At 40.7% G+C, this 13,579-nt stretch overlaps 1 protein-coding gene across 1 annotated transcript in view; it reads right to left on the bottom strand.

Annotated features, from left to right (window-relative positions):
• Window positions 1-1,169: 1,169 nt before the first annotated feature.
• Window positions 1,170-13,579, bottom strand: part of CNKSR3 (CNKSR family member 3) — a 61,069-nt gene continuing 48,659 nt past the window's right edge. Inside the window, exons 11-13 of the mRNA XM_054630401.2 lie at window positions 11,568-11,776; window positions 11,015-11,104; window positions 1,170-9,540 (exon numbers count right to left, since the gene is read on the bottom strand). Of these exons, the coding sequence (XP_054486376.1) occupies window positions 9,242-9,540; window positions 11,015-11,104; window positions 11,568-11,776 (598 nt within the window). The 3' untranslated portion in view covers window positions 1,170-9,241. The remainder of the gene's footprint in view (window positions 9,541-11,014; window positions 11,105-11,567; window positions 11,777-13,579) is intronic.

Raw genomic sequence — 13,579 nt, forward strand, 5'->3', positions numbered from 1 at the left:
GTTCTGTGTTGGTTAGAAATACAAGTAATTTGCCATCAATTCCCAGGCAGTTCATTACTCACACTGACAGAGTCACACAGTTTGGTTCAGACTCAAAAGAAGATTTGAATGCCTGCTGGTTGTGTCCCTCTTCAGCTTTAGGAAAAAAGTAAAACCCAAAGAAAAGTCAGACAATCAAGATCTGAGCAAAGCCTTTCTGCACTGCTTTTTCTATTCTGCTGCTCTTTAGACCCTTTCAACTATACTAATAAATACAATATAGAACAATTAAATCCCCAGCTCATTACGCTCAGGAAGTTAAAACTAGAAGACAAGGCCTGATAAAAAAAAATCTTACCATATAACTAGGTAAGACAGACTGTAATAAAGAGGTAGATCATTAAAAAAGAAGAAAAAAGCTTCCTCACCAATGTCAATATAAATAAAATATCCACCAAAAAATAGGTACATCCCAAATTAGAAAACTAAGGATGTAGCTGCAGGGAGTATGTGTGGGGTTTTCTGCAAAACTACTGTTCCCCCCAACCCTGTCACATGCCTGTCCCACTCCTGACCTGGGAGTTTTTTCAGCACTAAACAGCCCTTCATTACCACTGAGCTTCAGCAGGCAAACACAAATTGGGTAACATGACCAGCACAAGAGAAATTGAGTTACCATTTTTTGGCTGGTGACTGAGGCAACAAATCTCATGGTTCACCTCCTTATTTCAAGAGGGGAGCAGGAGACACAGAAGCTACCAAGTCTGAAGGACCCCCAGCCCTAGCACATATCTCATGTCTTCCCCCATGAAGAACTGCTTGAACTATAACTTATAATAAACAAATAATGCCTAAAATGTTCGTAAAGCATTATTACTTTAAAATAAAAACACTTTATAACCTAATTGCAATATATATTGCCTCTTCAATCCTCTTAATATAGTTTTAACTTACCACAAATTTAGAGAGGTCTCAGGAAAACCATAAAGTTTGCACACATGAAGCAATAGCTTCTCCCCCCACCCTGGAGACTCCTTTCTTCCTTTTTCCCCCCCCCCCACCCAAGCCCTGAATACAGGAAGAGAGATCACCAGCTGCCTGATGAAGAAAACAACTACCAAATAGTGTGCATCATTCAGATGGCTTGGATGATTCAGCTTTTCCATGTGAACTTTAAGTGGCACAAATAGTGCTTTGTGCATTTCTGAATCAAGAGTGTATTTAATAGTCCAAGAACATAACACAATTTCTACTTGAAGAAAAACTTTTCATCTTAAATACAGCAGCATATCTGTTACCTTACAACGGTTCCAGTTCTCAAACCAATCAATAATTACTTCTGCCTGTGCATATGGTAACGCAGCATCTTCAGCCTTTAAAAATACATTTCCTATTGTTCTCAAAAGTTGAACTGAGTAGGACAGTGAAAAGAGGATCTAGTGACGAACTTATAATTTTGAAAGCCACTTGATGTGATGTGCATTGGTTTTAGAGTGGGAGGGCTAGGAAGGAACAGAAAACTCAGGTGTAGCAAGCAATCTGCTCTCCCAAAATACAACAGCACAATAATACAGCAGCAGCTTGATCATAAGCATCCCACAGTTACCTTTCATTGTCAAGAAACTTGTAGGAGAATAATATTAAAAGTTTCCGGACAGTAGGCTGAGATATGAAACCCCACAAAAACACAAAACACACATTTACTTTGTGTATTTTTTGTTTAGCACTGCTCATATAAAGAATTAGTGCCTGGTTTTACTTCTCTAGTTTCTTTGGCCCTTATTAATTTGTTCAAACATTCATTTGAATCTTCTTCATCAACAAGATCCTATTTTCATTTCACCCTTTCAATCATAAATCAGAAACAGCTCTAATCAATTAATCAGATCTGACACAAAAAGTAGAAGGAAGTACTCAGACCTAGTGCTGAGGACAAAACATTTTGCCTGACAAACCCTGTTTACTTAGTGGGAGAATTTCTTATTTATGCTCAAGTACAAAAGCAGCACAAGCATGTTGAACACAACACTGCCTTCTGCAGGCACCCAAGTGTGACAATGCCAAAACTGCCTGAGGTGCTCAGCAAGGGCACCTTAAGCAAAGGGAGGAGGTAGCAACAGACTGAGCAGACTAGTCATCACTGGAAATACCTGAAGACCTAGAGAAAAACAACAGAAATGTTGCTTGGCCTGTGCTTTCAAGAATGGAAACAAGCCTTCGGGGTCATGTAGTGTGCCTCCTTCCACTAGGGAAGCACCTGGAATTTTGTCTTGGGGGTGCCAACTAGGCAAGAGTACTGGAGAGCAACCAGAGCACAATGTTTTGGCAGCATCTCTTCTCCCACTAATGGCTTTTGTATGTTTTTGTGATTTTATAATGACTTTCACTTCATTTTAAAATGTAGGCATGTTACGCACATCCAACCCAAAAGCTTGTATCAAACTAGTCAGGGTGATGCAATTCTCACAGCTCCTGCCCTGAGACAACGCTGCCAGAGCCAGCCTCACTAGCAAAGATGTCTATCTTCACAGCCAGCTACATGAACAGCAAATACTGTGTGAGACCAGATGGTGTCCAAAATCTTCTGCATTTTGAAAACACACCAAATGCTTCATTGCAAACTAGATGAAAAATCCACATTTTCAAGAGTGACCTGTGGGAGAAGTCATATGCTTTGGTAACCGCGCTGTGATTCAGGTTTTTTGAACTTCAGACTTCTGGTGATGTTTGTTTTCACTCCTTGACATTTCTTGATAGGGAGAAAGATAGCAGGAGTACTTCTCATCACAGCTTCCCATCACACCTCCCCCTCGCTTTGGTCAACCACTGGGAAAATGAGTCACCATCTGAAACCTGAGCCTCTTCCACATCCCTCTAAAAGTCTTGTTTCCCACACAGACCACATCCATTGCACGCACAGCAGCCAGCCACAGTCCGTACAGGTCAAATACATTTCTTGTGACCAGACTCACCCATGTGTAAGCACCCTGGGGTATCTGCCTGACTGCCTCTCCCACACAGCCCCAGCTCACTTGTCCCCTTTGCTTTAGTAAAGGCCTCTCTGTGCAGCACTAGGTGAAACATGCCTGTGCCATGCAGAGAGCTCATGTGCTGCCAAACCTTTTTGGTTCTTAGATAATGGCTCCCTCATGTTACCTCTGTGCTAACACTGTGCGACACATCGTGTCACTCCTCAATGTTCCCACACTTCCACAGGAAAACCAGCTTTGCAAATCATGTACCATGGTCCATTAGCCTTTTATTTGGAGGCTTGTCCCTGCTATCCTGAGCATGAGAGGGAAGAGAGGGGCTGCTGCTTTAGATGATGAGTTTCCCCTAGCCTTCTTGTCTCTCCACCCCACACAGCCACGGCACAGACAGCAGGAGAGGGCAGGCAGGGAAGGGCAGGACGTCCACACCCATCTCTCCCATGCAGCCTATGAATCCAGTGTTACAAAACTCAGAAAGAGGAGAAAAAAACCAGACCTTTCTTCCTATCCAGTGATAAGAAGCTGATGTGTCTGGACCTAAAGTACCAAGGACTGCTTGGGGTGGTCTAAGTAACTTCAAAGTGGAGTCTAAGCCAACAGCTTATTAAGCAGAGAGGAATTCTTACACGAATCAAGAACTTGAAAATGTTGTCTTGTGGGCAGCACTATTTTTGCTGGAGGGCTCTGATCAAAACTATCTCGGACATCAAAACAAACTGATTATGCTATAAATATTAAAGACTTTATAGCTGTTTGTTTGTGAAATAAATTCTTGGACAGTCCCTTAGCATTAATGTAGGGAGGAAAAGGTCAGAGAGTAAAGACATAGGAAAAGGGAAATAATTAATTTAGGACATAATTTATTTTGCTCTCATCCTATTCACTTATAGGAACTTATACTAACCTTCCCCCCAGAAACCAGTGGTCAAGAAATATGCCAGACAATATTAAGACTTCTGTGTGTTCAGTGGGACATTCAGTAAAGTGGGAGAATTTCAGCTAAAACTGTGTCACACCTAAGAAAGCCTTTGGTCATGCTCTGTGGAGACACATTTAAACACCACAGCTGCATTACAAGAATACCTTGAATACAAGAATCTACAATACCTGAACTACAGCCCTCACTTTCTACTATCATGTAATAAACTCAAACAAATTACCCAAGATGCAGCCACTAAAGTTTGGCTGATCTTTTACCTTTTTCTAAGGATGAAAATCCTTAGTTTCATTATTATTCATGAAGTTGTTATTCACAAGGCAGAAAATGTGTGATTTTTTTCTTGTGTTTTGCTAATGGAGTTTTGTTTGGTTGGGGCTCTTTTACAGTTTACAGATTAAAATTTTATGGTTCGTTTGTGACTACTTGGCATTATGAACATTTTCACTGGAAATATGTGAGGATTTTATTAGAAACATTGGTACTGAAAACAGCTAATGGGGGATGAAAGAGGAAAACACATTAATAAGTAGCACTGAGAAGCATGCAGTTACTTGGGAAAAAAAACCCAAAGCATTAAATACACAGTCAAAACAATAAATCTCAGTTTAGACTGTGGCATATTGTATGCCTCTCAGTAAATATTGCCCAAACAAAAAAGCCTCTAAGTAAAGGTCAAAAGGGTCTGAGGCTCCTCACCTGCAAAGGCACTCCCAGAGCACATCTAAACACGTGGTGGCTGAGCACCATCAGTCAGCACAGCCCAGTGACCCATCAGAATCTTGTCAGGTTTGCTCCACAGGTACATTTCAACAGTTCCTATTCTGGCTGCACTTACCAAGGAGGGTGTGGGGTGTCAGAAATAACCAACCAAAAAAGCCCAAGCAACTACCCCTCTCAGCTGAAGATGGCACAGTACACTGGACTGGACTTCTTGGGCTCTGATTCCTTGGCTGCTGTCTGGGACGGAGAACATTCACCCTCACCAGAGAACAAACAGCAACCGCAATCATAAACTGACCCCAAGGATTTCCCCTATAACTCAGCACTCTCTGGCACTTACTTTATGCCTAATTACTCCATCTCCATACCCTGTTGATCAATCACATAATTGTCTAAGATATCTTTACTGTCTCCCAAAAAAATATATTGGATAACTCCATAACCACTTAAGGGAGAAAGTCAGTGGCTTACATCATCCTGAATAACTGAGGTGACCACACAGGGAGGTTTAAAAAGAAATGTTTACATCTATTCCATGTCATGCTAAAACAAACACATTTCTCCCACTGGCAGGAACTGGAGGACACCCAAAGGTCTGGGGTTTTTTCCTCCACTGAGTTTGTAATCCATTCTTTTTCTTCTACTGGCAAAGAATACAACAGACAACTCCTGCCTGTTTAATATCTAGTATGTATTAAAAAAAAAATCCCAACTCTAAGTGATGTTGGAGCAGTAATATTGTTTTTAAATTTGACTTTCCACTTTTGGACAAAGTCCAGAATAACCCAAACTAACTAAGCTTTTGGACCACTGCATGAGGCCCTGTGGGAATGACACAATCTTACCAGCAGTTGCTATCATAAAGGAAGACAAAACTGATGGTTAGGGACTTGCATTGTGCCGGCAACAGGATAAAGAGAGGTCACTATTTTAAACTGATGCAGCAGAATTTGGTGAAATTACACACTGACAGCAACTCTTGACTGCTTTTGTCAATATATCTTAGCTCAAGTGTGGTGTGTGGAACTATATATAACTGCTTTGAAAGACTGCCCTTGTTTCATATTCCAGCATCATACAAATGTAGTGGTAGAAACAAATGTGCATGCTGCAGTTGTGTGGGGTGCTTTCTTTGCAGTTACTGCCACTCAGCTGAAGCAGCATTTGACACAACACAGACCCATACATTTAGCTTAGCCTGACCCCTCTTTTTTCATTCTCCAAACTGAGTTTTTTTGGAGTGCTCTTTCTACATTTTAAGTGAATCACAGAATATGCAGTGTTAAGTCAGTGGCTTCCTCAAGAGCTCTTGACCATTACAAAAACCTTACAGCCTCCAAGGAGACAAAAGCATTCCTATGTGACAGCCACAAAGAGCATGTGCTCCATAACCACAGCATGTCCAAAGTAAAGCTCAGGCTACAGCAAAGAAAGAAGCCACAGTTGTACAGCAGGACAAAGGACATAACACTTCTTTCCAATTGCCCACAAGCATTTCCATCTCACACTTTTCAGATGGTGCACTAGGATGTATGGTGGAAATTGGGGGATGAATATTTTAGTGCAGAAAACTCAAGCAGAAGCCAACATTCACACTCCTCTGAGCTACCAATCCTGCTGGCAAAGGCATTTCTAAGAATGCATGAGCATGAAAGCCTTTCTCCTTGGATCATGTGTAAGATATTCCAAAAATTGAATGATGAATGCAGGAAAGCTCCTAGGAAAGTAAAACCTGCAAAAAAAAAGGGTTTGAGCTGAATTCATCAAGATCTAAGTTAAAGCCTGATGAGGGGTTTAACTTGGTCTATTCAGGATGTGATTGCAGATATAGAGCAATTTGTGAAGACTGCCTGGTGGCAGTGTAATAAAACAGGATGCAAGATCTGGACTAAAGAAATATTTATGCAAGAAGAAAAGACTTTATCTTCTCCAACTCTAAAGCTAGTCTTTACCATCTGTTTCCTGGCTTGGTTAAGTTTTGGATTTTTACTCTCTCTCCTTTCTGTTCATCTAGCACCAAGACTATGGAGCACGTTGCTCGTAAAACAAGCCCTGCTTATGAGGAAGGAAAAGTTATTGGCTCATTGATTAGAACAAAACTAGTATAATACTCTCAGTACTGTGTTCACCTCTGTTGGTCATCCAGAATTCAAACACTGATTAATTTAATTGTCCATGAATACTAGAGGAAACACATGGCTTGGAGAATTGCCCTGCACTCTGTCTCTACAAGCCATTAGTGTTCATTTTTATGTCCTATTTCCTCTCACACATTGCCATCCAAAAAAGGACTTTTTTTTTTTGCAATGGTTATGTAAGAGAAACCAAAGGTATTGGCTTTCATGTAGTCTACAGACTTCAACAGAAGCCTGCTCAATATTCCAAAAGTGCACGATCCCCACTATACATATATGCAACAGTACTAAATATTATTTTCCATTTTTGTGGGGTTTATGATCTTTTCCAATTAACTGCATTGTTTTTCCACCATGACCATGTATTCAGAGTATTGTGGAGTACTGTACCATGGCAGGACATCTGGAAATGTACATGGTACTCATTAGGGAAGTCAGTTTAGGTACAGTAGATAGATAGATACACGTACCTTCAACATCAAGAGATGAGCCAAGTTTTAGTATCATAGCAGAATTTTTTGCAGGTTAGGCCTGAAGGATATCAGCTGTGATTTATTCCTAGATCCGCTGGAGTTTTTTTTACCCCTAAACTGTAGAGCATCCTCTATATTCACTACACACAATAAGAAGTTAAGCATAATGGCCCCCATTCATTTCTTAAGTACAGAAAACACAACACTGAAGATGAGCAGAACTTCCATTTTAAAAGTCTTGTTTGGACAACGCCTTTAGAGCAGTTCAGCCTTTTTGAGGCTGGACTACACTACACCACAGAGCCCACAGCATGGCAGTTTCAGCCCTTTTCTTGGAGGCAGGACCAAACTGTGTCAAGGTTCAGTGGCAGTTCATGTCTAGTACAGACTGCCATCTCGGGGAGTGGAGGAGAGTGCCAGAAGACAGACACGTCTGCTTTGATCAGAAAGGTCCAAACCAGCCTCTCCAGTCATTAGTGAGTCACAATCAAACACAATTAATTGAGAAGTGAATGAAACGCCCTGTCTCTCTTTGTGGGGCTGTAGCACAACTTCATCAGCTCGTTGCAGCAGAATGGTGACATCTTCATAGACAGAATTACAGTGTGTTTTTAATATCCTGTTATCACGTGTGATTCCTGCCCCAATCCTGTGTGCAAACTAGCATTTAACTCCCCTCCTTCCCCACGAATGATTAAATACAAATCCTTCTTTTCAGCAAGACCAAAGGAGTAGAGGCTGTTGGCAATGTATCATCTACAAAAATAGTTAGTCTTATAATTAGAAGGTAATACAAAATCTTATTTTCTTTTCATTTGACTAAGCTGTGCCCAATACTTCAATACAGGAAGGTACAAACTCTATCTGTTTAAATGTAAAAATATATACAACTATATTTAACATTTAAATAACTTTAAACACAACTGTTTGCATACTAACAATCTTATGTACATTCCTTCTTAAACAATACCTCTTTAATATCCTTCTCTTTTGTTAAACAAGTTTTATTTTCCTCCCAAAATACCCAAGGCTACTTTAAAATTCTGGAGGGGTAAAAATTAGAGCTATATAGAAAATAGCAAGATGTCTTACAATTGTAGTGTATGATAGCACATATTTTTCATAAAAACAACACATCATTCAAAAACTGAACCACCGTAAAAGTTCTCGTAAGTCCAACAGGACTGTCTTTAAAGGTTACTTTGGTTAACAGCAAGTCATTCTTAAACAATTAAGGAAAAAATATAGATTCTTTCACCACCTCTACAGATGCATTTCCTTGGCTTGTTGTAGCAATCCATATACCTTTACAGATGAGCACTGCAGTTGTTCAGTGCTCCTTATTTGTACTGTGATTTCAAATAAAATAGATTATATATATAAGGTTGGATTGATTTATAATTAAATTAGTCCAACTTCCTAAAATCTCTGAATAAGAGAACTCTCTTCCTAAGACTTCATAGGAACTCTGGATATCAGAGAAAGAATGGTAACACCACTACTTCTTCCTCACAAGGTTGATCTCATGCAGTACTTGAAACAGCATCACCAAGTTGCGTGAAACTGCTGTTTCCCTGCTTATTTTCCCAGTCAGGAGAGTGACAACTTCTGTGAGCTCTTCATAGTCTGACACCCTGCCAGTTGCACCAGCCTCTGAGCATTCAGACAACTAAAGTGCCACTGGACTTCACAGTAATAATGCAATGCTTTCCTCTGAGTCATTATGCATTTTCCAGGTCACTTGTGGCCTCTACTTCACTGAAATTTTACTCATTTCCATGGGAATAAATGCCTTCAGTTTTTGGCCAGGCAGAGGAACTTGGTCTTTCTTGCTTCCTTGCACTATGAAACCCTCTGATCCATCAAAAATGACAAACAAAAAGGCTAAAGTGTGAGATTCTCCAGGAAAAGAATACTGCATTAGTCACTGTGTGTCAGTTAAGCTGCAGAGTAGAGAAGTGTGACCGAGGAGCAAAGGCACTTGGTGACAGCGCTGGGGACAAGTCAGTGAGTCAACAGTTTCAGTCTCGTGAACCAATTGACCAGCAGCGAGGGCTCTGCCGAGGAGGATTTTGTGGATGATGTGACTGATGATTTTTTAGCACCTTCCTCTTGGAAAGGAATTGTTGCACTGTTGTGGAGGTCTGTATTCATAAAGCACCTGCTGCCTCGAATATAATCTGTTCCCCTCACTAACTGCTTGTCAGACACTGGCCTGGAGAGCGGGTGCTGCGTGCAGGGGCTTTCCTCAATGATCGGGGGTATCCTTTCATTGCTGAAGTACCTGCAGAGGACATCTTCACCTGTACAAACAGGAGGGGGAAAACCAATTATTGCTGACTTCAAAACCCTCCATTAACATTTTGCATTTTTATAAAAGTATTCTGGTTACACTTCAAATACCTAGATCTGGGGTTTTGTTCATAAAATACCTGGACATAAGCAGCTATCAATAGATTCACAGCTTTTTGCATCCTTAATTTTTTTTAAGTGACACAATAATGAAATAAATCCATACACAGAGGAGATACCATTTGACTGTTATATTCCAGATTCACACACACCAAAAATGATGATACAGACTACCTTCATGCAAATCATTATCATAGGTGATATTTAACAAATCTTCTTCTAATGTGTTATTCAAAATGCTGAAGAGACCAGAGTTGAATCCATAAACTTCTCAGTATAACTCATGAGTAGCTTAAAAGCTACTATCATTACTTTGGACAAGAAAAATTAATTTTGCAGGTGAAAATATAAGCACTTCCCTCCCTGATTTTGACCAGTGATTCATGATGCTTTCTCTGTTTTAACTCTTCTCCAGACACCTGACCAAGGCAGCTGCTGCTAAAAAAATCCTGCTGGACTAGGCAGGCCTTTGGTTCTGATCCAACACAGCTTAAATCCAAGCCTGGAGCACTTAGGTACATTTCAAGCATTAAAAAAAGGCAACACAAAACCAAAGGTAAAACCAAACAAAAAACCACACACACAAAAACCAGCCCTGCCACCTGGTGATCGCTCTGTTAGTATCCCTCCAGGTTGATGCTTCTCAGTATCAACTTCTACTTTTACATGAAAATAATAGAAACCAGCTTTGATTTTACCTAGAATTAGACATTAGCTTTCATAACTGATTCCAAGAATATACTAGTCATCCTTATTTCCCACTCTAACAGGACTCAAATAGTCTTTCTGATGCAGAAGGTGGGAAGAGGAGAGTGTAGGAAGTAAAAAAGCCATCCAACAGAACACAAAATGTTATGAGCTTCTGCCTCTCTCCCATTCAGCGATGCCTAGAGAATATGTTCCTTTCTAACAGCAGTAGCAGTAAAGAGCAGCTCCTAAAAGGCCCTACATTTTACATTTTGTGAACAAGCTTGCTTCTTTAACAGCCTCCACAGTGAGCTAAACAAAAAGACTTAGCACAAAAGTAGTTTCATATCAATATTAAATGCAGTAGAAAGGGAAGGGGCTGTGTGCAAGAGCAAAATGTGCGATAAAATCACAAGTACAGATCTGCCCTAGTCATTCTAGCTAACTTTTAATGCTCACTACAACTCTGGGGCAGAAGATTTGAGTCCCATCACTGAATAGCCTCAGAAATTTCAGTTACCATCTGGCATTTCTGCTAAACCCAATAATGGTCACCTTGCATCAGTTCAGCAATATGCAAACTATAATCCTCCATTCCTAATTTAAACACTTTCATGTGGTTCACACCAAGGAGATTTTGGAGAGGAAGAGAATGAGGGATAAAACCTAAAACCTTGCCTTTTCTCCCTGATCCTCGTGGCCTAGAGAAGGGGTCTGCAGCTCCTATCCAGCTTCCATCAGCAGGCATTGACAAAGGACGAGGTTTTCCTAGAGAGAACATAGAACGTTAGAGGAGTTACATATGGTTGAGGAAACCAATTTTTAAATTTTTGTTTTTCCCAGTTAAGCAAAGGAGAGATAAGCAATAAAGAGTTCAAATTGCAGAAAAAAAGAATATCTGAAGATAATTCCACTGGTGACATATAAGAAATCAGTGTGCTGAGATTAAACAGCCCTTCTCTTGCTCATTTAGAGCAGGAGTGGACATAATGTTATAAGCAAAATACATATGGAAATGGTGCTCTATAGCAGCAGACCCCAGCTGAATGACATTCATTAGAGAAATAAGAGTTTTAAGAGACATTATTTCAGATACAGAATTTCAGATTCACAATTTGTACAAATGGCCTTAATATCAATCAAGCCCAACAAGCAGTTTGCTAAGACAAATCATTTCAGACTGATCAAAGCCCTTATCACAACAGTGATAACAAGAGAGGAATGAACTCACCGTAGGACTGTGTTTTTTCTCTCATTTTGGCTGGTAGGACATTTACTTCCATGGGATAGCCAGGCAGCTGATCAGAATCAGCAATAGTAAACCTCCGCCTCCGGCTCTCCTGATCCAGAAACGAATTGGGAGACTCGGCGCCCTTGGACCCAGGCAGTGGCTGACTGCGTTTGCTGCCTCCTCCATACACAAAGCTCCCCTTTTCATCTCTGAAAGGACATGTCACTGCAGTTAGTGCCTTCAAAGAGTTTAAAGCTACAGACATGACTAGGTTTGAAAGATGCTTCTAGCAGCAAGTCATGCTCGTGACAACTGGCATTGTGCTGCAAACAAGCTGGAAGAAACCCCCAAGAAAGTCAGGTGATAGAAGACTTCATTATATTTAACAAGGAGAAAAGAAAGCCACCCTCCTCATGCTAATTTACTCTTAACAAGCCAGTAATTTAACACACTGAGAAATTCAGAGGCTCCACTCCAGCAAAAGATTTTGATAAATGAGACCTTTCTGTCCTGAGGGCATCAAAGTCCCTGATTCACCACCTGCTCAAATACATAGCTGTGACTCGGGAGTGCTACACAAATTTATCCATCTCTGTATGTGTAATGGTAACAGCTATTACCTCCATCTGAGGGTCTCTGCCTTTCAGTCATTATAGGAGTTCAATACCTGTCACTAAATATTTACCACCTTCTCTCTCCCTCCTAACAGATTCATAGTGTGTGTATTTGTGTGTATATATATATATACACATACATATATTTTGATTAAATTCTGCAATTACTTTTGGAAGAGAAGCTACCCTTCAAGTTAAAATTTGCCTGGAGGTTTTTCCCCCTTCCTATATGTTACAATCTTATTGCTTGAAGCAACCATTAGCCAAGTCAGGCATAAAAACACATAGCTGACTGCCTAAGCACACATATACCCCAGTGTTCATAGCAGTCCCTGGACAGCACATCTCACTTGTCCAGCTCTCCAGCAAGAACAATGCAACAGCTCAGTGAATAGGAAGGAGCTATTTATGGAGATGCAGAGACCAAAAATTGCACTCAAGAGTTACACCAGAAATGTATGTATGTGGAGAGCTCTCCTACACCACCACCATGTGGAGACTGTGCATGGGGAGGGAAACCAATCACTGCTCTGGAGCAGAGGAGATCTGTGCCAGGAAGGGAAGAGAGCAGGATGATGAGGGAGGAGAAAAGCAACCATCACACAAATGCACCACAATTTCAAGAGAAAAGCAAAACATGCAGAGGTCAAAATAGATGACCAAACAGAAGGCAAAAGAATTGTCCTTTCTCCTCTTCCTGCCTGCCATATCTTCTCATATTTACTTTCTTTAAAAGTTAAAGTCAAGATGCCTTTCCCTTTCCATCCATCATCCAGGATGAATTTTAAAATCTCGTATTGCGATTTCTGTCCTTTTCAACAGGGATTCAGGTCTAAAGGCATTTGAAGCTCGGTATGATTTTGTGTCTCTTTAGGAAAGATAAATTGAGCACATGGACATAATTCACCAATGTGCTTGAGATATTTAATGATTTGAAGAAACAACTAAGGCATTCATCTGCTAAATCTGTATGTTTGTTATTGTGCCAAAAGATTTTAAAATTTGAGGGTTTTTTAATAAGAACTGAGCATGTGTAACCATAAAAGCAAGGCAAGAGCAGGTAAAGGTGGGTCCAGCTTCAGTAAAGAGACCCTACCTAAGCAAGCCCCCCCCCAAGTCCTGCCCCAAAAACCACAGTAATACCACCTCTGTCTCTGTATCAGCCCTTACATGGCAGGAGGCAAGTGCCCTCCCACAAGGCCTGCAGCAAAAGGTCACAGTTTCTGTGCTGGGCTACCTACATGTGACCTAAAATGTCAGGGAAGGCCAGGAAGCATGCCAGCCTTTCACATCTTGCCTGGAAACGCTTTTTTCCCCTCACATTCCCAGATCAGCTGGCAGGGTTCTGGCATGAGTCAATATGGACTTCAGAAGGAACAACAGTCAGCCTTACCATAC

The sequence above is a fragment of the Agelaius phoeniceus genome, chromosome 3 (genome assembly GCF_051311805.1).
Source record: "Agelaius phoeniceus isolate bAgePho1 chromosome 3, bAgePho1.hap1, whole genome shotgun sequence".
Lineage (NCBI taxonomy): Eukaryota > Metazoa > Chordata > Aves > Passeriformes > Icteridae > Agelaius > Agelaius phoeniceus.